This window comes from Schistocerca serialis, chromosome 11, assembly GCF_023864345.2.
Source record: "Schistocerca serialis cubense isolate TAMUIC-IGC-003099 chromosome 11, iqSchSeri2.2, whole genome shotgun sequence".
Classification (NCBI taxonomy): Eukaryota; Metazoa; Arthropoda; class Insecta; order Orthoptera; family Acrididae; genus Schistocerca; species Schistocerca serialis.
The window spans coordinates 139,903,073-139,926,339 of NC_064648.1; the positions used below are offsets into that span (position 1 = coordinate 139,903,073).

Sequence of the window (23,267 nt, forward strand, 5' to 3'; positions counted from 1 at the left end):
GTGTCGCCACTGTGTGATCGCAGACCGAGCGCCACCACAAGGCAGGTCTCGAGATACGGGCTAGCACTCGCCCCAGTTGTACGACGACTTTGCTAGCGACTACACTGACGAAGCCTTCCTCTCATTTGCCGAGAGACAGTTAGAATAGCCTTCAGCTAAGTCCATGGTTACGACCTAGCAAGGCGCCATTAGCCTTACATAGTTTGATAGTTATCGTATGAAATGTCTCATTAAGAACGTTGTAAACCAATGAGGAATTAAAAGATAAGTATTCGAGGAGCTGCATACTTTTCTTATTAGAATTCACTACTTATCCTGTTCCAGAATCCACGCCCGTCTGCGTTAGATAGCGTGCATTTCGGCCTACTCTATCTACAAGGTGTTGGCACATTTGCCATAACATCATAAACATTCCACGTCTAGATGTGTTTTGACCAGTGTCGTTAGATGTGGCCGGGTTGCTCATCCGGTAAGAAGTTAGGGTCAAGGTTCAAGGTTGAAGTCTCATGTAGGACACGAAAGTCTGACCGGTTGACGACTGGGCAGGTAGATCGCCATCGCGAAACAGTTGACTGCCTGCTAGTGATGGGGAGCTCGTGAATGAGTCGTTCAAATGAACGCTATACTCCAGTGAAGTGTCAACTAACCATTCAATTTCAATGAACTGGTACTTCAAACTCTTCACAGATAGCACACTCCACACATTTTTCTAGTTCACTCACTCTGTTCCCCTCTCCCTCACCCACGTCACTCATCCTCTCTTCACTTCAGTCCTCCCTCTACTGCCTGTCGACGAATCGCGCGGTGTTTGTGGGGAACGATAGGTTTAGGACGGGTGTGGTGAGGGGCGAGGAGAAGGCAGCGTCAGCTGCTTCCTGCAGTGCTGACAACATTACCCGTGACTATTTGTGCAGTTATACTTCGCGTCTACGGGTAGCCTACCGTTGGCAGCGCTTGCAGACAAATGAATATTAAAGATACAAACGAAGAGGCTGGCTGTGTGAGCACGCACAGCCAATATGAAAGTAAAATGCTTACTTCTGAGTATGGAACTGAAGCATCAGTCGAATCCACGCTTGAAAGATAATCGTTCATGTTGGATTGTTTATCTCGTACACATTATTGAAATAATTACACTAAATGTCAACTTAAGGATTGTCCTAATTATACTTTTAAAAAATACATACATATTTATGAATAAACATCAACGGATTTGGCGAGTGTTCAGAGATTTCCCTTTGATAACATGATTTGTTCCACTTTTTCCTGTCAGCCGATTTCTTCTGTCAGTTATAAGGTGTCGTGCCTTCGAGAACACTCTTTCACACGGCGTGGAGGTTGCAACAATACACAGTCGTATTTTTCCAAGTTCAAAGAGCGAGGGGTAATCTGACAGCCTTGTGTCTGTAGCAGGGGCTCTTGTAAATATTTGTCCCCTTCCACTATTGCAGCAGCTCTCGGGTGTGGACTACCCTGCAGCCTGGAAAACATTTCGTCAAATTCGAGCCAGAGACTAGAACTAGATTCAGTGGTTGGAACTGAGATTGTTGCAGTAGCTGTGGATGTGTTCGTCACAAATTTCTCACAGTGCCTGATCAGGTTTAATTTCACCTTCTCAGCAGAATTTTTATCAGAAAAACCATGTAATTTGAACCGGGGATTTAATGAAGTTGCTTTTGCGAAAATGGAATTTTCCTCTACATTTCGAAACCATCATTTTAGGTCCTTAGCTAGCTTTTCGGCCATTTGCTGCACATCTACATGAATTTCAGTGTTATTAACAAACCTGCAACACCATTTTTTCAACGAGCGACTAAGGAGTATAACTTTAGAAGCAGTGAAAACATTTTCACTTGACCTTTTCTCCGTGCAGTCTTTGAACACTTTCAACAGGTCACAGGCCTGTGTTACACTTGCAATGTCCTCTGCACCCAGATTTGGAACATCTGGATAATTCAAAGTGGTAACTGTCATTAGGGAATTCTTAACCTCGATTGTTCTTGGCAGCATATCATAGGTTGAATTCCATCTTGTAACAGTGTCCTGTCTTTGTGTCAGAACTGGCTCATTTAACTGTTCCTGCATCATTTTCAGTTTCGTGCAGGCCTATGAACTTTTTTAAAAAAATTGAACAATTTTTTTTTTACTTTATTCAGAATGGGTTGAATGTGTGGAAGCCCATTCTGAGCAATTAAATTGATTGTGTGTGCAAAGCAGGGGTTGTGTTTCCAGGCTGTGAGTCTTATAGCTGCCACAATATTAGCAGCATTGTCACTAACAACACACACGGCTTTTTATTGAATGTCCCATTCCCTTGTTACATGTCGCAGTTCTTCGGAGAGTTTTTGTGACGTGTGCCTTTCGTCGTATTTAAAGCACTCTAGGAGGGAAGATGCCAGCTGCAGGTCTTTAACGTAGTGTGCTGTCACGGACAAATAATTCTCATTTGTGTTTGAGGTCCACCCATCAATTGTCAGCACAACCACTTCCGCAAAATTTATTTTGACTCTTACAATTTCTTTCATCATGGTGTACTGTTGTTGTAGTAGTGTATTGGAAATGGTCTTCCGAGCTGGCATTCTGTAAGCACCATTTAGTTTACCTACAAAACGTTGGAAATGTTTGCTTTCCACTATGTTGAAGGGCAAATAATCCTTTACAACAATCTCCAGAAGTGTGAAATCTATCTCTTGATTTCTTCTGTTCGAAAGAGGTTTCGAAAAATACGTCGGTAATGTCCTGTGTTATTGATGCCTGCTGTCTGATAATGAAGTGATACTGTTATTTTCTGGCACCGACTGCTGTTCGCTTCTGACAATTGCTGGTGTTGGTTCCGGATTGTCCGGGTTATTTGTCCAAGAAATATCGGAAGATGCAGGAGCAGGGGGCGCTAAGCGCCTGACTGACAAAGACACTGTTGGATGCAGCAGTCGAACATGACGCGCTAGATTAAATGTATTTCCTCCTTTATATGAAACACACTTAGAACAACAGTTGCACTTTGATTTCCCATCACCTAAATCTGTGAAGAAACCCCAAATTCCACTGCTTTTACGCGATCGCGAGTTGCTAGCCATAGTATAAGAGAGTGTTGGGACGAGACGACGCCACCACTCGGCTGATAACCCGAGGAGATTTCGTCGAGTGACCCCTCGGTTTCCGGGCTCGCGCCCCTCCGCCAGGCCCACCAGACTCAACTGTCTCAGCAAGCTGGAGAGAGCCTTTAATCTCCCCTGCACAGTCGACACAGCTGTAACACTAGGCGACAGTGGTAAATGCTAGAATGGCGATGTTGAACAGCTGAAAAAATTTTTTTTTGTCATAGTCTCTTTCATGGTTTCAGACCACTCTTTCTCACTTCTCTTTCGCGCTGCATCTGTCATTTCCTCACTGACGCAAAATTTCTGCTCTAGTTTCCTGTTGCACTTTCTCGGGCTCGCTCTTTGGCCGGCTTGTGTCCTAATTCATTCGCAGGACTGCAGACTTTTACTTCTGATCATTCCAAGATGAGGTGCCACTCCCCCTTGCGCAGTTCTCATTTATGCCCTTATTTATCTAAGATTGCTGTAATTTTTCAGGGAATCCAGCGTAACTGGACTGTCTATGCATATTTCTCGTGAGTCGTCCTGAGCTTCTGAGCCTATATCTGGAACAAGCAGCATTTTCTACAATATATTTTCCAGTTCCTAAAATTATTCTCTGTTTCACGGCTCTAAATGCCTCGATAATGTCCACGCGTAGCTCATACATGTGAACAGTCACAGTTACTTTCATCATTTCCACCGGAGGATAGCGATGGATTTGCAGGTATGTGTGCAAACTGAGGAAGTAACTTAATGAACCATGATCGCTGCACCTCAGAACTCTGACGATGCTGAAATGACGGTCGAGTGGAGGATGATTAAACTTTGCTATCAGGACACAAGTGACTGGCCTTTTCCACTACTATAGACATATTCGTAAGGTACAAAGAACGAAATACAAAAGGACTGACACGTCAAAAAGAGTGAGCGGTAAACTATTTAGTGCTCGTTCCACAATATCGACCATGAAAAAGTGCTCATAGCTCATAAGGTATGCGTTTTATAACTTCGTTTACTGGACCGTTTCTCTCTGATCGCCCTTTATAGAAGCGTCCTTCTTATTCTACTGAACTGGATAATGCGCTATATTGCAGTATCAGTAGCTTCAGAGACATTTAAGCTTGCCTCTCCATTACTTAGTACTTACATACTCCACTTTTTTGCGTATTGTTTCTTCCTGACTAATGTTTCAAACTTCAGTCTACTCTTCACCACTATTAAATTGTGAGCTGCGTCTATAACTGCTCCTGGGTATGCCGTACAATCCAATACCTGATTTCGGAACCTCTGCCTGACTATAATGTAATGTAACTGGAATCCTCCTGTATCCCACGGCCAGCATGTTCTCCAGACATAAACCCTATCGAACATGGCTGGGACAGATTGAAAAGGGCTGTTAATGTGCGACGTGACCCACCAACCACTCTGAGGGATCTACGCCGAATCGCTGTTGAGGAGTGGGACAATCTGGACCAACAGTGCCTTGATGAACTTGTGGATAGCATGCCACGATGAATACAGGCATGCATCATTGCAAGAGGACGTGCTACTGCGTATTAGAGATACCGTTGTGCATAGCAATCTAGACCACCACCTCTGAAGGTCTCGCTGTATGGTGGAACAATATGCAATGTGTGGTTTTCATGACCAATAAGAAGGGCGGAAATGATGTTTATCTTGATTCTATTCCAGGTTTCTGTACAGGTTCTGGATCTCTAGGAACCGATGTGATGTAATACATTTTGATGTGTGTATCTACAGGCAGATAGGATTTGCAAACCTTTTTAGCATCAAATGCTAAGCACTGTCCTAACAGAAAGCCTGAAGGTAGTACTATTGGACCTCCTCTTACAAAGTCAATACCGTCTTCAGTTGCTCATATCTCTGTTTTAAGTATGTGGGTATTTGCAAGTAACTTGAACCCTTCTTAAACTGTTTTAAATGTGTGTTTATATCGTCGAAATTTTTTGACACTGTACCATACTGGCTCTATTCACTCAGTGAGTGAATATATTTGCTGTATGTATGATTGAGGGTTTGCAGAATAGTATGACGTGTTTATCATATCTGTAAATATCTTGCATAATATTTGTTTTGCACTGGTGCTCTTTCAATGAAAGACAAATACACATTTTAAATAACTTTGTTTATTAACCTTTTTTACATGCACAATATAAAAAATAAAAATTGTTGACACATTTTTTATTATTCATTCGATCTTAGATCCCTACATTATTCTTTAAATAATTGGTTTTTTATGCTATAAATTCTGCTTCCATTGTGTTCAATCCAACAGGAGCGACGTCGTATCTCCGTTCTCTGTCTGTAAACCAGGCTCTACAGTGTCAATATTTATAGGATTATAGTAGCAGCCCTTGGTGCTGCAACCATACATATGTTTACATATTGTTCTAAATCATCTTGTATGCAACATTCACTTACATAACCTACAACATCGTTTAGTAACGCTTTCACATATACTTGCCACCGTATTTGTCTGTTGCAATCCGTAGTGCACTGCATAACCAATACAACTTCACGACACTTTTATACAGGTCGACGATGGTTGCCTTATTGCTACAGATGTTCATGTGAAGAGGAAGTTGAAAAGGATCGTAGTCTCTTGTCATCAACTTCTCAGTGTGCTTCATCGGCTAACAATGCTCGCCCTAACTTATACCTGTAAATTGTGTTTTACATTACGACGGACATCCTCAGATTCTACTATAACTTCACACTCACGATCTCATGGTAATCCTACATTTACATGTTTTGAACCATAAGCTAACATGTATGTACAGGTAAATAGTAGCATTCTGAAATGAACTGATAATATCATAGAACTGTATGGTTTATATGCCTCTCTGCAGTATAGATGACCTCGAAATCCCAAGACTTAATGCAATAACATGCAAAAATTATATAGCACGACGACAGGGCAGTTAACACACTTTCTAAGTAGTGAAGACATAGTGAAAATGACACTGTGCCGCGACTCTCGTCGGTAAGTACTATTTCAGTATCCACAGTCCAGTTCACTTCAGGATACAGAGACCAAGACCATGGGAGAAACATAACTGATAAATCATATGTAATTATTTGATGAAATTATGACATACACCTCAGGATCCAGAAGACAGCCCCTGGGTAATTACATGTCCTGATGATTAAGCATGCACATAATAGAATCAGCACGTGTGAGGATAAAGAGATTTCTGGAATTAGCATTAGATTTGATCATCATGTGATGTCACAGCAGCGGGCAGGACATGCAGCTGCCTCAAGCGTGCTGCAACATGTGACCCTGTTTCTGTTATGATAATACTGAGGCCATTGAAACTGGAATATTTAGAAAGTGACATTGAATTGTCTGTAAATAGAACACTCACCCCATACTTAAGATAAGCACATCAGCCTTCTCCACTGCTAATCCATTTCAAGACCCTCTACTGATGTCTGGGGAGATCGAATCCTGTCTGCATGAATGGGCCCTTGACTAGATGCTTGTTGACTATTGATGACGGATTCCACTGAATTTTCCGTAAATGGTTGACAATCAAAGAGAACACAACGAGGTTTTCTGCTGTGCATGATGAGGGTTTCCTTGATTTCAAGTGTTGATGTTCTGCCTGTGGAGCATCTCGATGACTGGCCAGCTCAGGATTCTTCAGAATGTTCTTCCAGACCTTTAGGAGAGCTGGTTTCTTAGAGCTGGGGGTGGGATGATGCTGAGAACAGGAAGTCTTAGAGCGATTGTACTCTGAATACATTCCATAATACCTGATTCAGTTGGACATCTATCTTCTTAGTATGAGCACTATTGATCCTGGTCGAACAGTAATCTTCAGCAACAGAGCACCTATGATAGGGTTAGAGCTATGGATCTCAAAACACGAGCATTAGCTCCCCATAAAATACCACCAAATTTTTGAACTGTTGTTTCTCGTTTTGACTTTAGGTGCTACTTGTAAGTCAAGAGTTCTATCTAGCGCTGTTCCTACGTATTATGGTGTAATGCAGTACAACGAGACTTGGTCTCTGAATCTCTCTTCTGGTGTGCACTCTGACTGTCTTCTGCATAGATGTAATGTAGATACAATTATTTTCTGTGGATTTAGGTGGAGCCACTATTTATTGATGTAAAAAGACTTCCATATTAGTGGATAAAGAGGTTTCAGCATCATAAACGTTGAGGCTCTGAGCCACCAAGCAAATGTCATCAGCATAAATCAATTTTTTTGAAGACTTTTGGTAAGCTGTGCATGTACAGACCAAAGTGGTAGTGGACTCAGAACAGACATTTGAAGTAAACTATCATTTGGTTTAATTACCCTGCATCTGTCATTGTGAGAATGGATATGAAATGCTCTATTGTTTAGCATGTTGTTAGGTAAGTCCTTAAATTTACGACACAATCGTGAATTTCTAAAGAAGTGCTTCTCACCAAGCAGTGTAGAGAACAGCTGATAGGGCCAGAAAGGCAGCTACACTTACTAATTTCTGCTCATACTCGTTTTCGATATAAGTAACTAGAGATAGTGTCTCTTTCTTAAATTACTTTCGCTTCTTAAGCTGGGCTAGCGTCTTTATTCTTAACGAAAGAGTGTGTTTCGATTGTTGCTATATGTTGAGAGCTGAACTCTGTAACTTCGTTGGTGTAACCAATAGTCTATGGAAAACGTGTTTCGTTAGTTAGCATGGTATGTTTTCATTATTTCTATTTGCTTATTTCTTTAATATCTGAAAACAGTTTACTATTCACATACACCCGATAGGTACTTTCCAATTACTTACACAGTTCCAAGATATGCTATTAGATGATGGCGTTCAAGCCTACAGAATTCATAGCCACATTGTATTTACCATGATTGGCATATCATCACGCAATACTACGTAACTTTGTTAAATTCGGTTAAATCTAAGGCAATTCCCTGTTTATTGTTTCTTTTACAATTTAACAATAGTTGATTGGCAACCGAAACGTGTAATGAATGGCAAAGCAATGTGTTTTTGCGATCAAGGAAATTAAAAGGTTTCGTAATTAAGTTTTAATGTTTTAGAAATACTTAAGATCACTTATCTGCAGCACCTGATATGTCAGGTCATAATAACATGTGATTAATGTCAAGATCATTCGTCGACTACTTCAGACTGATTTTGTTAAAGAATGTCTGTTTCTGAGTTGCTGATCCCAATTACAGTCACTGTTGACAGGGGAGAGGTCAAAATGAAAATATTTAAGTTTAATACAAGCAGCAATGAGCATTACCAAACTTGTTACTCTTTGAACGGAAATGCGCTTAATGATGTAGTGATGCTGTCCATCTTAAATCTGAGGCTCTTATTTGGTTTGGACACAGCGTGTAATCCTGGCGGATTGGAGGACGATGTTATTCTTACAGCTAAGTCCTGGCATTCGTCTTATGAGTGGGTTAAAACCTTCCTTTAAAAAAGCATCACCTCCGATTGTTTGTCGATCGTTATGGCATTTTGTGTCCTGTTACATTGTACCAGTAGTCTTTAAGACTAATGCTTAGGAACTAATCTCTAGTATGGTACGAAGGATTTGTAAGATAACCGTGTAAGTCAGAGGTAAGTGCCATGTTATATAGAAGAAACTGGAGTCATTCTGAATGGTGTAGTGGTCTATGTCTTTGTATAGTCAATAGCATAGCTACAACATATTTAGAATCTCTACTGTCATGACATCACATAGGTTTTGTTTTTTGCTAATGTAGTTATGTCAGTTATATCTCACTGAAGGTAATATTACAGATAGGGAAGTGGTCATGAATGTAAATGAGGTGGGAGATGTAACCGTGCGAGATCAAATTTGACAGTGTTCTGAAATATCTAAGTCGAAACGTGGCCCAGCGAGTAAACAGTCTTCTGGCAGGATTACAGGCAGCCTCGGGAGAGCCGGCCACGGCGGAGCTCTCCCACCTGTTGTGCCCGGCGTATGAGACAGGCGAAGTACACAGAGACCTTAAGAAGAATGTAATGTTATCAGTTCCAAAGAAATCAGTTGCTGGCAGGTGTGAAAATTACTGAACTATCGGTTTGATAACTCGTCGTTATAAAATACTAACTCAAATTCTTTACAGAAAATGAAAAAACTAGTAGACGCTGACCTCGTGGAAGAGAAGTTTGGATTACCGAGAAACGTGGGAACATGCGAGGCGAGGCGCAACCTGACCAAATGGAGGGGCGGTTGGTAGGACACGTTCCGAGACGTCGACGGGTAGCCAATTTAAACCTGAAGGGAAGTGTGGAGGTTAAAAATCTTAGACAAAGACCGGGTGGTGAATACAGTAAGAGGTCGGATGGATGTGGGCTGCAGTATGTACTTGGAGATGAAGAGGCCTGCAACTTATACAGTAGAATGGAGAGCTGTTTCTAAAACCAGTCTTCACACTGAGGGGCGCAACAACATCTCTCTGTGTTATAACATCTTATTTTCCAGTTGGCGTATTTCTTCATTGTTTATAACTGACTGTCAGAGTACCTCTGAAGATGACGTGAGGAATACATATTTATTTGAAGTGGGGATAGTTGAAGATCACAGGTTGGTGCTGAAGGATAGATTTCGTGGATCCACTGTATTTTAACCTACTCGACTTGCTTAGCGATGATTCCTACTTGTTTGTGAAGGGGCTGATCTGCTCGTTAATTCTGCCGCATGTCGGGCCGCGACAACAGTACGCAGTGTCGTCTGTGTACAGGGCTGTTGTTTCGATCCTCGACCTTTAGCGATGTCAGCCGTGTTGTCGGTGTGTAGCAGTGGAGACGTGACTGTCCCACGTGGCGTCTCTGCGACTGACTTAAAACTTTCGAACGTTGATCACCAAGCAGCGCTTGTACTTACCTTTGGCATGCGAAGTTCAAAAGTAACGTTTCAAAGAGCAGTCCAGCATGCCACAACCAATGCAAGGCGCGTTCGCCGTCCACTAGAAAGCGTGCCGGCGTCGCGCCTGCCGTGTTGCGTTCAGCCTGCGTCGCTCTGCTGCTCAGTCCTGGGACCGGGTCACCTGTGCTGTGGTTGCCGCTGATCCCGGCTTGTTCTTGTGCCATTGTGTTGCTCTATTCCTTGAACAATTTTAGTCTGTCTCGAAAGCTTTCCCTGTCACTGAGAGCACGGTAACCTATGATTTGGTGTTGTTTTTTGGTCTTTCGGGTTGGGACATCATCTTGATTTTAGCTTGCTTCTATTTTAGAGAGACTATTTTCAGTTTCATGGCCGCGATGAAGAAACGTCTGATGTGTTTGAGGCAGGTGTCTTGTGAAAGGAGTGATTTATTTTGTTATCTTCCAGTGCTTCCAGTCTCTGAGCTGCTTTCTTTCCATTTCATATTCGTCAATCTTATAAAGTAGTGGATGTTAAGCGGTTGCATTCGGATTTTCGAATATTATTTCTTCGTCGATTTCATCGAATTTTGAATACCATAGATGAGCGTGAATGTTTTTCTAGCACTTTGAGGAACTTTCTTGAGATCGTCAGTAATGAATGACATTCTCATCTGCTATTAAGGATGGCTGTTTGCAGATGGTGTGCTATGACCTGTTGGCACTTTTTTCCAAAAACTACTGCTATTGTGGGACCTAATTCTTGTGATTATCTCGCGCATCATTTGGTGGGTTTCTCTTCTTATTAGTTCATTGAAAACGTTCAAGCCAATCGTAGCATATCCATTTGGTTAGTGCCGTTGTAAGTAGGCTGTTTAGCTTTTTATATTGGTAACGCCACGTAGCGCTCTGTATGAAAATCACTGGCTGTGCTGTATGCAGTCTGTGGCTCGTTGGCATTGTTGTAATACTCGCCATTGTAGTGTTGGGCAGCTGGATGTTACCAGCGCGTAGCGTTGCGCAGTTGGAGGTAACCCGCCAGCAGTGGTGGATGTGGGGAGAGAAATGGCGGAGTTTTGAAATTTGTAAGACTGGATGTCATGAACTGCTATATATATTATGACTTTTGAACACTAGTAAGGTAAATACATTGTTTGTTCTATATTAAAATCTTTCATTTGCTAACTATGCCTATCAGTAGTTAGTGCCTTCGGTAGTTTGAATCTTTTATGTAGCTGTCAGTAGTGGCGCTCGCTGTATTGCAGTAGTTCAAGTAACGAAGATTTTTGTGAGTTAAGTGATTTGTGAAACGTATAGGTTAATGTTCGTCAGGGCCATTCTCTTGTAGGGATTACTGAATGTCAGATTGCGTTGCGCTAAAAAAAATATTGTGTGTCAGTTTAAGCACAGTCATGTATAATTGTTCAAAGGTGTCGTTTCACCGGATGGTCTATAGAATTTCCCTACTGTTTAATTTTGTTTCTTATGTAGGTCAGGAGTCTTTCTCTTTGTTATGTTATTTTCTTCTTAGGGTAGTTTTAGGTATGGCAGGCTGTATTGCTTCCACTTGTATTTGGTGATTACAATATGTTATAAGGAGTGGTTTGAATAGTTGATTCGTTAGTTTTTGTGTTAAAACGTATCAATCTGAATTTTTCGACTATCCGATTACGTCAGTTTATGATCGTTTTAAGTTTTTTCCTAGTTTTTGTGATTCACAGCATAATAAATGATAGGTATTCGTTAGCTATGCAGTCGCCAAATTCAGTGTAGCTTCAGAATCTGGGTAGCTATGTTGTACGTAGTATATGTTCTAAGATAGAAGTGCCATAGTGATTGATAAAAGGTGGCGAGTCATTTCTGAGTCTTGCGTGATTCAAAATGGCTACAACAAGTTTAATATCTTTCTTGTTCAATTTTTCAGCAAATATCGCAGATCTAACACTGCGTCTCCTGTTCCTTTAGCTGGGTACAATGAGGGTATATAATTAACGAGATCAGTTGGCGGTTCCTCGGCAGGATACATCGTTGTGGTGTTTTATATGAAAGACTATGAAGCATCTATCTCAGCTTCTACTACGGTCTGGTTTGCGTGACAGATACAGTTATCTGGATTGATTTCTCTACCTGCTCATGAGGTACGTGCTGCGACTATAGTACCAACTTCTTTTTCTCTTACTATGCCTTTAGGGAGTTTGTTCTTAGAGCAGAAACCCAGTGTGTTGACAATGCAGATAGTGGCAATATCTTTCTTAGGCTTGAATGTGAAGGTTAATTCTTGTTTCCTGGTGTCTCAGGCTAGGTTGGGCATAGGCCTCCTTGTCTATCAATATGGCGATATAGACTTGGATCCGTGTTCGCCAAAGAACGTAGTAGGAGGTTTTTAGAAACTGCTGTTATTGTTTCCCTTCTTTCAAATATCATGTTGGGAAGGGCTGTAGTGAAGACTCAGAGTATGTTTTCCATTTGATTGTTTTCGTGACATTCTTGGACGAAGACCGTGATAGTTTCATCAATGTGCTTAATGTTTTCAGTTTTGTTTGCTGAGATAGGCTGTTTTGGTCTTTCTTTGCAACTCTCATCACTATTAACGTTATCAGTGTTGCACCTCCTGCATTTTGGTGCTTCTTGTTTTGGGTCTATTTTGTAATTAAAAATTCGATGTGCTCGACTCCGTTCTTCACATTTCTCTTTATATCGCAGCTTTTCGTGTGTTATTGGAAAGTGTTGCAATATGGACGTAGCTGTTATTGAGGAGGTAGTGTTTAAATAGTCCAACCTTGTGAGGTACACAGTGCATTCTGATATGGTGAACAAGTAGCTTGTTAGTTGGTTCTTTGTAACTATAGATGACTGGAAGGAATAGCGGGGAATTTTTATTTAGTTTCCCGGTACCTTTAGGTCCCCTTCAGTTTTTTCGTTTGTTGTATCACGGTCAAAATTGGTTATCACAAAGGCGAGCGTGAGTCTGCGTGGGTTCTCTTTTGCTTAGTGTTTGGCGTGCGGTGTGATTTCTGTTACTGTTGCTTCAGATCGGTAAGTAACTCAAACTGTTCTCTTGGGTTTCGATATCTGATGGGTGTGTTGTGATGTTGGCAAACTTTTTCGGATTTTTTTTGTGAACGTTTTGGTGGCCCAGGCAACTGTTTTAGTGCAGGTTACAACGATTTGGCGGTTTCTTTGCCACCTTCTTAGTTTATAGTTTATTGTAGGGTTTGCTAATGTGCCATAAGTTGTGTTAGATGTGCTTTAATTCCATCTGCATCCAACCAGTTGTAAACCTGGTTCTTCGTGAGATGTATTTGCATGAGTGTAAACTTTTTGTAATTGGAGTACCGTGTTTGTGGCGACTTTGCCTGTTTACTTCGGGTTTCTTGTCCGGGTTTTCGGCTAGTTGGCGTAGCGTTGCGTTTCTGGAGATCTGGTGCCGACAGAGTTCCCTGCTTCAGTCTGGTGCGCTGAAAACTGTTGTTGCATATCGGAAACACGACGATCCATAGTCCCCACGCCCTGCTTGAGAACGCTCCCAGTCAGCGTTGATTCCTGTGCCTTTAGGCTCGGCAGATGCGAGTTGATCGTCCTTGTCTCAAAGTGTGGCAGTTGTGCAGACTGCGGATCCCAAGTCTGAGTCGCTCTGACAATGCTGCATTTGACGACAGTGGCGCGAGTTACGCATGATGCACTTTGCAGGGGACATCGTCTGAGTAACACGCTTGCTGTCGAACAACTACGTACATGTAACAACAGTTCAAGCAGTTTCGGCTGCGAGAATGCTTGTCCCCAGATATATCAGAGGAAACCCCTTAGTAGGTATATCGGTTGCAGAAGTTAATGCTTGATACCCCACGAGTGAAAGGGTTGTAACAGGTGATTCCCTGACCACCCATATCTGCTCGCTGGTTCGCCTTCTTGAAGACCAGAACGTGACAGCAGCGGCTGTAAGCAGCAGCAGGGAGTGGCCAGTGGTGGGGCTTGCAGTCCTCTGCTGCTCCTGATTGGCTGAAAGGCCCACGTGTAGAAGGATTTCGTGGAGAGGCTCGGAGCTCGGGGAATCGAGAGCTGGCCGTCGGCGCCCGTGTGGCCGACGTGGCGGGTCGCGGGCGCTCTGGAGCGGAGTTCTGTGTCGCGACGCACAGTGTTCTCGAGTTTCCAAACGCCTTCTCGTTTGCGCGCAGCCATTACCGCTTAAGAACTTTCCTGTCGTTATCTGCGAATGTTGAAATAGTAATTAGTAGTGATGGGCTAAACTGCGATTTTCCGATATCAGTGATTTCTGTGAATGCTACTTTTCAGTATCTGTTATTCTTAACTGTGATTTGTCGCAGTTAAGAGTCGCAGTTAAGGAACCTAAGTCGCGTATCCCTCCGCCACTGCTATTTCTGCTACTTCCGCGATTTCTACGACTTCTGCTGCTTCTGCGACTTCTGCGAGACTTCTGCGATTTCTGCTACTTCTGCGATTTCTGTGACTTCTGCTACTTCTGCGATTTCTGCGACGTACCACCGTATGAAAAAGTTACATCCGTCCACACAGAAAATTGCATCTCAACTAACCTGTCATCGGTAAGTATGTTCTACGTTTATTCTTCCGTTGGCTTTAATTTTGTATTAAAGAAACAACTGTGAAAATATTAATAGTGTAATTAATATGTAAGTAGCCGCACAGTACCGTTATAGTTCGTGTTTAGAAAATGAATTCTAACATATTGTTATGTTCATAGGTACCTGAACTACATTTCTGTCACTCAGTAAAGTGATGATTCAAAATATCATTGTCAACAGATCTGAAGAAATTGCCAGTCTTTAGACCGTTTTCGTCAGACGAGAGGTTAGTTTCTAAGCGTTTTGATGGACTTAATTACTTCAGTGAGATCGTTCTTGCGAATGTGATATAGCAAATATTAGCAAATGTGATATAGCAAATATTAGCAATCTACTCTGTCAATTATATTGCTAGTAATTAGTGACAGCAAAAATTGTTTAATAATCCTTGTGTTTTTGCAGACGCAGTTCTGACTGATTACTGGTTGCTGTACATATCTATCCACATCAAGGCTGTTGAGAGAGACTCGTGAAGATTCAAGACAGCTCTTAGAGGATTTGCAGTTTAAAAGTGAAATAATTATGAAATAAGTGTGCGACTGATTAAAGTGTTTTATTGAAGTTGTTGTGCGATTTTAAAGGAATAATAAATGTTAAATACATTGAGTGAATAATAAAAATCTCATTTTCCACATCTTAAGCCGTCCTATACCCGTAATTTTCCGCCACTTATTTATTGGTAAACACTTGTTGGATACCGACGTGCCGCCCCCCCCCCTTTCTCCACAATCTTGGTGTGACACTGACCTGTAACATATCTCGAAGTCTACAATATGCATTTTGAGGCTGTTGATATGAAAGTGGGAAGTACAGATCTTCCAGTTAAATCAGGAATAGCTTAAGTGCATTACTTGAAAGTGACACAGGAAAAGCTTACTTATGTAGGTGGTAGTAGTGTCGGCAAAAAGTTCTTGTGTGTGATGTTGCCATGTAGAACACCAGGTGTAAAACTTTTCTCCCGAGTCTTGAACTGTGTCGGAACAAAAGTGAGGCATTCATATTACTGTTTTCATTTCTCTACACTTATACAGATGTCTGAGTTCTGCTATGTTAACATTGAAAAGTCCTGTAGGCATGTGGAGTATTAACCAAAACTGTCATATTGGAAGCAGAATCAAACACATTTGTTACGTTACTTGATATTTTCAGGAGAAAAAGGCAATGTTGCTTCTTATTAATATAATACATTCATTCAGAGTCACAGCAGTATTTGACCAACCATAACTGATGCTGAATGTGCATGTCGTCATATAATGTTGTTGTTGTGGTCTTCAGTCCTGAGACTGGTTTGATGCAGCTCTCCATGCTACTCTATCCTGTGCAAGCTTTTTCATCTCCCAGTACCTACTGCAACCTACATCCTTCTGAATCTGCTTAGTGTATTCATCTCTTGGTCTCCCTTTACGATTTTTACCCTCCACGCTGCCCTCCAATACTAAATATAATATGAAGGGCTTATTTCAATAGTGGTACAAGTCCATTACCTACACTTTTCTGTCTATAATGCTTCTGAAATTAGTGATCCAAACAAACATAAATAAAGGTTCATCTCTAGCAAGAAGCCATATGCTTGAATATTTTTGGTATCTCAACTGCAGATTTTTCAGCACTCATTTAACTTTACGACTCTATATCTCAAAATTAACAAAAATGGACTTGTACCACTATTGAAATAAGCCCTTCATATGCACACACAGCACATCGATCTCGTGAGGCACAAGGCTCTCATAACGAAGTACGTACGTCGGTCAACAGATGACACTAGGAAAAGTATGTTAACTGCGCTTTTTAGTTGCTACTTGCGACTCTTAGTTGCGATTTGTCACAGGAATCGCAGTTTGACTCGGTAGCGAATAGCGTAGTATGAACTTTGCTCAACAGATGGCAGTGCTAACTGCGCTTTTTAGTTGCTACTTGCGACTCTTAGTTGCGACTTGTCACGGAAATCGCAATTGACTCCATAGCGTACTGCAGAGATGGGCGTAGTACGAACTTTGACCCACAGATGGCACTGTTAACCGCGCTTTCTAGTTGCTACTTGCGACTCTTACAAGGGAACCTCCCCATCGCACCCCCCTCAGATTTAGTTATAAGTTGGCACAGTGGATAGGCCTTGAAAAACTGAACACAGATCAATTGAGAAAACAGGAAGAAGTTGTGCGGAACTGTGAAAAAATAAGCAAAATATACAAACTGAGTAGTTCATGGCAAGATAGGCAACATTAAGAACAATGGGACCGCAGCAGCGCCGTGGTCTCGTGGTAACGTGAGCAGCTGCTGAACGAAAGGTGCTTCGTTCAAATCCTCCATCGAGTGAAATCTTTAATTTTTTATTTTCAGTTTATGTGACAAACTCTTACGTTTTCATCACTTTTTTGGAGTGATTATCACATCCACAAGAAAACCTAAATCTGGCAAAGTAGAAGAATCTTTTTACCCATTCGCCAAGTGTACAAGTTAGGTGGGTCGACAACATATTCCTGTCATATGACGCACATGCCGTCACCAGTGTCGTATAGAATATATCAGATGTGTTTTCCTGTGGAGGAATTGGTTGACCTATGACCTTGCGATCAAATGTTTTCGGTTCCGATTGGAGAAGCACGTCCTTTCGTCTACTAATCGCACGGTTTTGCGATGCGGTCGCAAAACACAGACACTAAACTTATTACAGTGAACAGAGACGTCAATGAACGAACGGACAGATAATAACTATGCAAAAATAAAGAAAGTAAAATTTTCGCTCGTGGGAAGACTTGAACCAAGGACCTCTCTTTCTGCAGCTGCTCGCTCTATCACGGGACCACGGCGCTCCTGAGCTCACTTTGTCCTTTATGTTGCGTATGTGACCAAGACTGATGACCAGTTTGTATATTTTGCTTATTTTTTTCACAGTTCCACACAACTTCTTCCTGTTTTCTCAATTGATCTGTGTTCAGCTTATCAAGGCCTATCCACTGTGCCAAGTTATAACTAAAACTGAGGGGGGTGCGATGGAGAGGTTCCCTTGTTAGTTGCGACTTGTCACTGAAACCGCAGAAAGCAGTGCTAAATTCGACCAATAGATGGCTCACGTCTTTGAATGTGAAATACTACTTGCGACTGCTAACTGTGACTGAAATCGCAGTTAGATTGTGTAAAGTTGCTACTGTGATATCTGTGACTTCTCAGTCACTGCGATTTCTAACAGATACGCGATTTCCTGCCCACCACTAGTAATTAGTGTGGGCGTTTACGGTGAATTGTAGCTCAGGGAAAACTCGGTGATGTTAGCGAAGTGGTAGTGGTCCTCCGACTCAGACTGACTTGGCTGGGGTAATTGGATAGCGATAATCTCAGTTTGTTATCTAAATTTGGGAGTAATGTTTTTTGAGTGACCGTCTTCCTGTTGAGTTTGAACTGTGTATTTCGTACAGCCAGTCGATAGTAATGTCCTGGGCTTGCCTGTGAATGTTCCCAGTACTGCGGTCGGAACTCGGGATCTTGCCTGGGGGTAAGTAGGTAGCATGAGGGCCGTTAACTACTGGCTTTCGAGCGATGAGGTTCGATACTTTCCAGCGGGTCGAGGCTCGGCTGGCGACCACTGTGTCGGACAAACTTTACGCGTGTCCCGGTGGTGCAGGACGCTTGTGTGGGTGGGCCGCTAAGCACCCCCAGTGCGCCCCGTGTCGGCTCTGGCCGGCACCACCTAAAGAGAAGGCCGCGGCGCGCTCCTGTGACGTCACGCAGAGCGGGCCAGGGTTGGCTTGGCGCTGCGCTGACAGAATCGAGGCGCACGGCCTGCAAATCTTCGTCAAACGGTTTTACAGAATGTGTTGAGCTGCCGGCGCCCCCCTGCGGGCTGGCGGGCTGCACCCGGCACCTGCCTCCCTCGTGGCGCTGCGGCCTCTGGTTCCACTGCGTCCAGCATGGAAATCGCGGTTATCACCGCGGGTGCCTGCTAAGTGCGCGATGATGCCTGTAGTTTCACAATTCACGAAAATCACTCCACGTAGTACTATTTATCACAGGGTTTTCAGTTGGGCTGGATACTAAATACACACAGACACTCCTTTACTTTGCTCACTCAGGTTTTATTTGAACGAATGGGAGATCGTCTATTGATTACGAATCACAACAATTTCTGCGTACTGTGTGCTTCTAGTGAAGCTACTATGGCACATGTTTTCCAGGACTCACAGTACTGGCACAAATTTATCCTTCCACAGTACTGTTCCTGTAAATACGCCTTTAAGTAATGTTCTTCCTTGCCCAAGAGTGGCACATGGAACATTAACTTTTAACATCTGCCATAGTACCCTTACAAACCTCTAGCTTAACAAATCACCATCTTGTCTCACAAACCCAATAATGCTAATCTCATATAACTCTGCCATTCGACAATTTGCGTTCACTTCAAGCCACATTTCACACAACAAGTCATGTGTTACTTTATTACTATACCTGTTTGAGTCACTATGTAATCGAACCACTAATAAGCTCAACAAACCCATTTACACTTTCATGCACACACCACTTCAGTCATTGGCCCCTCTCTTTTGATTTTATAAATATCTGAATGTCTCTTGTCATGGTACTTGAATTACAAATCATGTAAAAGTACATCTTTCACACACATATGGAAAATTTCCTTGTTTCAGACATAATGTTATATACTAATATCATACATTATACATTAATAAAACCGACAAACTGCAAAGACAGATCCTCGAAGGAAAACGGAGAAAAAACGTCCTACGAACATCTGTCCAGAAATGCACCATCGCCACGGTAGATGACACTGACGAACGGGAATTCCTCCGACAACGTGCTGCGTTTACCTTGTATATAAGAGGCCGTGTGATTAACGCAGCCTATTGTATACACGAAGCATTTCCCAACAATTTTAGTAAATAGTCTCAATGCATTAGAATAGGTAGACAGGGGCTACCACTCACAAATAAGCACACAGTTATAAATGAAGGAGACGTTAGGAAAGAGAAGTACTGGCTGTACGATATCAGATTTAATGAAATTTGATATTGTCATACCAGGTAGAGTCCATTTTTATTGCTGGGTTTAATGCAGTGTGGTGTGGAGACAGTTATTTGGGAAAAATACTGAAGGAGGCTACAGCGAGGATTCTGAAAAGGGAGACTGTTCATTGTTTCTCCTGGCCAGATTCCTCTCGGCTGCTGAACACAGCTCTACACCTGCAGGGATGTTGGTTGGGTCCCACCAAAGAAGTATCCTGTTCTTGAGTATGGGGAGCGTCGTTCCATTGCAAACGAAACAGACGAAGAGCACTGGTCCTTGCAGCATCGTAACTAGATGCATATAGTACACAAACTGCGCTATTCCCTGAGCCTGGTGGAACCCAATTCTAATAATAATTCCTGTTCCACTTAATATAATGGCCTTAACTGACATAAAAAGACATTCCTTCTTTGAGGCAAATTTCTTGTTATCAACAATTTCGAGTTGCCGCATGGAGCACCGATTACGTAGGTACATGTATCCAATCAGTCCGAGACAAACCAAGTTGAATGCCACAGACACTGAAATCCCTGCAAGGACTACTATACGACTGTAGATCAGGTAATATTTACCCGTCTTTTCCAAAGCAGCAGCTGCCACACATACTATACTCCACGGTATAAGCACACACAGCACCTCACGACGGAATAACTGGCTTAGTTCAGCAGGTAGTAGCTGGTCAGGAAGCCTGAGATGGCGGACACAAGAATACATCTGGTAGCAGAATGAGTTCAGCCAGATACAGCTGAGAAGTGTGAGGGCGCTGTCTATCAGCACTGCTGTTGGTAAGTCAGGGACGCCTGCCATACGATACACGACCTCAGAACACAGGATCTGGACTATGCACGTGATCTGAAAGGACAAGAATATCTTTCCAGGCAAATTACGTAACTGGGGAAGATACAAGTATACCCCGGCAGTCGAAAAACGGAAAATTAAATTTACCAGTATAAATGAGATTTCTAAAGGCTTCAAGCTGTCGATTTTAAAATCCTTGTATTTCAAGGTGGCATTGTTTAAACTGTTTTTGTAGTTCAGTGTTTCTTCTGTTAGCTTTTGATAGAGCATCCTGTTAGTACTACGGAATACTCCAAATCCGAAACTAGTGTACGTATAATTATGGGAAGTCTTAATGGAGGAATGTTCGCTACACTTTAGCAACAGAATAGCTCTGGAAACAGAGCATATGGCGTCTGTAGCGTTCGACTGCAGACATGATTGATCGTCAGGACTATTGAAATAGCAGCGAGCATCGTGCACCGACTGTATCATACTAAACGGGACGTCCTGACAAATGCCGTACGAGTTGACAGCCATCCAGGCCAGCAGACAGAGGTTGACGTTTGCCCTCTGCGTGTAGGCCAGGTAGCTGGTGACGGGTATGTGGGGCGACCTCTGCACCACGTCGTCCCACAGCTGCTCGCGGCACTGCTCGCGCTGCTTCACGGCTTCCAGTGGCAGGTCTTCCAGCGGACACGTGGGGTGGTCCAGGGCGTTCACCAACAGCTGCACGCAGTCAGTGTCCACGGAGAGCGTATCGTGGCTTCTGTCCTCCAGCTGCCACTCCTCGTCTGCAAGAAAACGACAGCAAGTAGGTGGTGCCCGTACACTGCAGGCAGCTGAATCCAAAGTCTTCTCTGGATGACGAGCCTGGGCGTTGTTTACCCACATTACCCTGGTTCAGTTACCCAGAACTATGTAAGGCGGCATGTCAACACAAAGTAAGAGTATTAACAAACAGAGATATCATTGTTAATATTCACGTCTATTTCATCTACAGGGTGTCCAAGAAGTCCCTGTATCGCTCTTGACATAGTAAAAATAAGGAAGTAAATAGGTTTTATTGATAGTCCTGCACTGAAGATATTAAAAAAACAATGTTATCAGAATTATATTTTTGTTTCAGCACAGCAGTCTTTGAGTTCCGAATCCATGGACCAACAGTTATCTTGTAAAGGAGAGATTAGTGGAGGATTCGTGGGTGCATGAACATCCGCAGATAGGAGAAACTATGTAAGGCATGATGAGACCATTTGCCTCAGTCCCCCTCGTAAAGTAGCCATGCCTGATTGAGATAAATGTCCTGTATTTTTAGGCTGTCTCAGAGACAGACCACATATTGGAAGCAATAAAAACTGAGAGGAAACGTGTGTCACCCACTCTTAATCAGATGAGCAGTCTCCAATGAAAATCATTTGCAAAAGAGCAGTTGGACTTCAAGCATCTTCTTCACCACACTCAAAAAATATGAATACGAAAGGATTTAGGCCCATATTTGTTACTGAATTATCTGACAGTAGTGTGGAGCAACGATTTGTAACCTACCGTACTTCGTTGTGCCGACTTGTGCCATGTCTCGCTCAAGAGTGTTGTTTACGTATAAATGTGCCATATACCACTGTTTGCTCAGGAAAAATATTGTTTTCTTGTCTAAGGGAAGTACCCATTATCAGCAAGAGTTGGAAAGGAACCTACCTCACCTTATGTGGGCCATTGTCTGATCAGAATACCTGTTAGGACCACATTCTTTTGAAGCTTACATGAATGGGAACTTCTATTTCTCTGTACAACAGAAGTTTTCAGTATCTCAGCTCCATGACAAGGCAGTCACGGATCTTGTGTGGTTGTAGAAGGAAGGAGCTTGAGTCTCGTTTCGTTGTTCAGATGTGTGGGTTTCTTAATGAACAACTTATTCTCGGATTCTATTTGGTTCTGCAGCATTTAAAGCCACATTAAAATGGTTACCACGAAATCCCAACATTACCACCTCAACAACCTATTGAAATTGTCATGACAAACTTTTGATCTTACCACGCAAATAACTGAATATGAAGAATAATAAAGCCTCATGTGGCTCAACGTTGAAAGATTAATGGAAAATTGACACAAGTGTTGAGGAAGTCTTTCTAAGCAGAATTACTAGAACGATCCGCAATAAAGCAAGGGGGACAGCGAGACACATAGATATCTGAGGAAGGTGTGATCGTCCACACGCTGATCCGTTGGAAACGTATTTTTTTTTATATCTAACTACGTCCACATTGAATATACTCTTTTGACATAACTATATAGGCGTGCTGTACAAAGAAATAGGGTGGAGGCTGAATTCTCGTCTTTCTGATATTTCACTTTCCTCCGTGTAGTGACCCCATCACGCAGCGTAAAAAAAAGTGATGGAGCAGATTTGTCACCAGTTTGTTTCGTTAGAACGAGAATGTCGAGAAAAGGCACAACAAAATACAGTAGCCGACGATTTTGGAAGTACCTTTACCACAATGAACGATTTGCTGTTAATACTCTGTTTGCATAAATTCAAAAACACGCAGAAAAATGTAATTACTTCCTCTCACTCGTACCTTGTGTAATGATAACAATGCAGCAATAAATGCAATTGGGACATATATGTCTCAGCTGCTGAGTGGATGAATGTGGGATTACAACTCCAGAGATTTGGGATTCAGGCATTGCTCCCGAGATTCCTTCTCTCACTTATCTCTTCTTTCACCTCTGACATTGATTTATGGAAATCGAAAATGTTGGAACTGTAGAATTGTTCGGAGACCCAATAATTAACTGTGTCCCACAATTATTAACTCGGTAAGTTAGTTCAGAAGTAGGAAGACGGCGAATGACCACAACCTGCAGTAGGACAGTGGCTCGCGAAGCACTGTGATGACCAAACCAGGCTTCAGCTTGATGACGGCTTTACCTACTGCATTCTGAG

General features: G+C 42.4%; 1 protein-coding gene across 3 annotated transcripts in view; it reads right to left on the reverse strand.

The window, feature by feature from the left end:
• Window positions 1-23,267, reverse strand: part of LOC126426865 (speckle-type POZ protein-like) — a 656,123-nt gene that overhangs the window by 109,246 nt on the left and 523,610 nt on the right. The window contains exon 2 of one of the 3 annotated variants that reach the window (XM_050088898.1): window positions 18,603-21,114. The exons of the other annotated variants lie outside the window; for them this stretch is intronic. Within the exon in view, the coding sequence (XP_049944855.1) occupies window positions 19,637-20,860 (1,224 nt within the window). The 5' untranslated portion in view covers window positions 20,861-21,114 and the 3' untranslated portion in view covers window positions 18,603-19,636. Of the gene's footprint in view, window positions 1-18,602; window positions 21,115-23,267 lie in introns of those variants that run through there. 3 annotated transcript variants of the gene reach the window in all.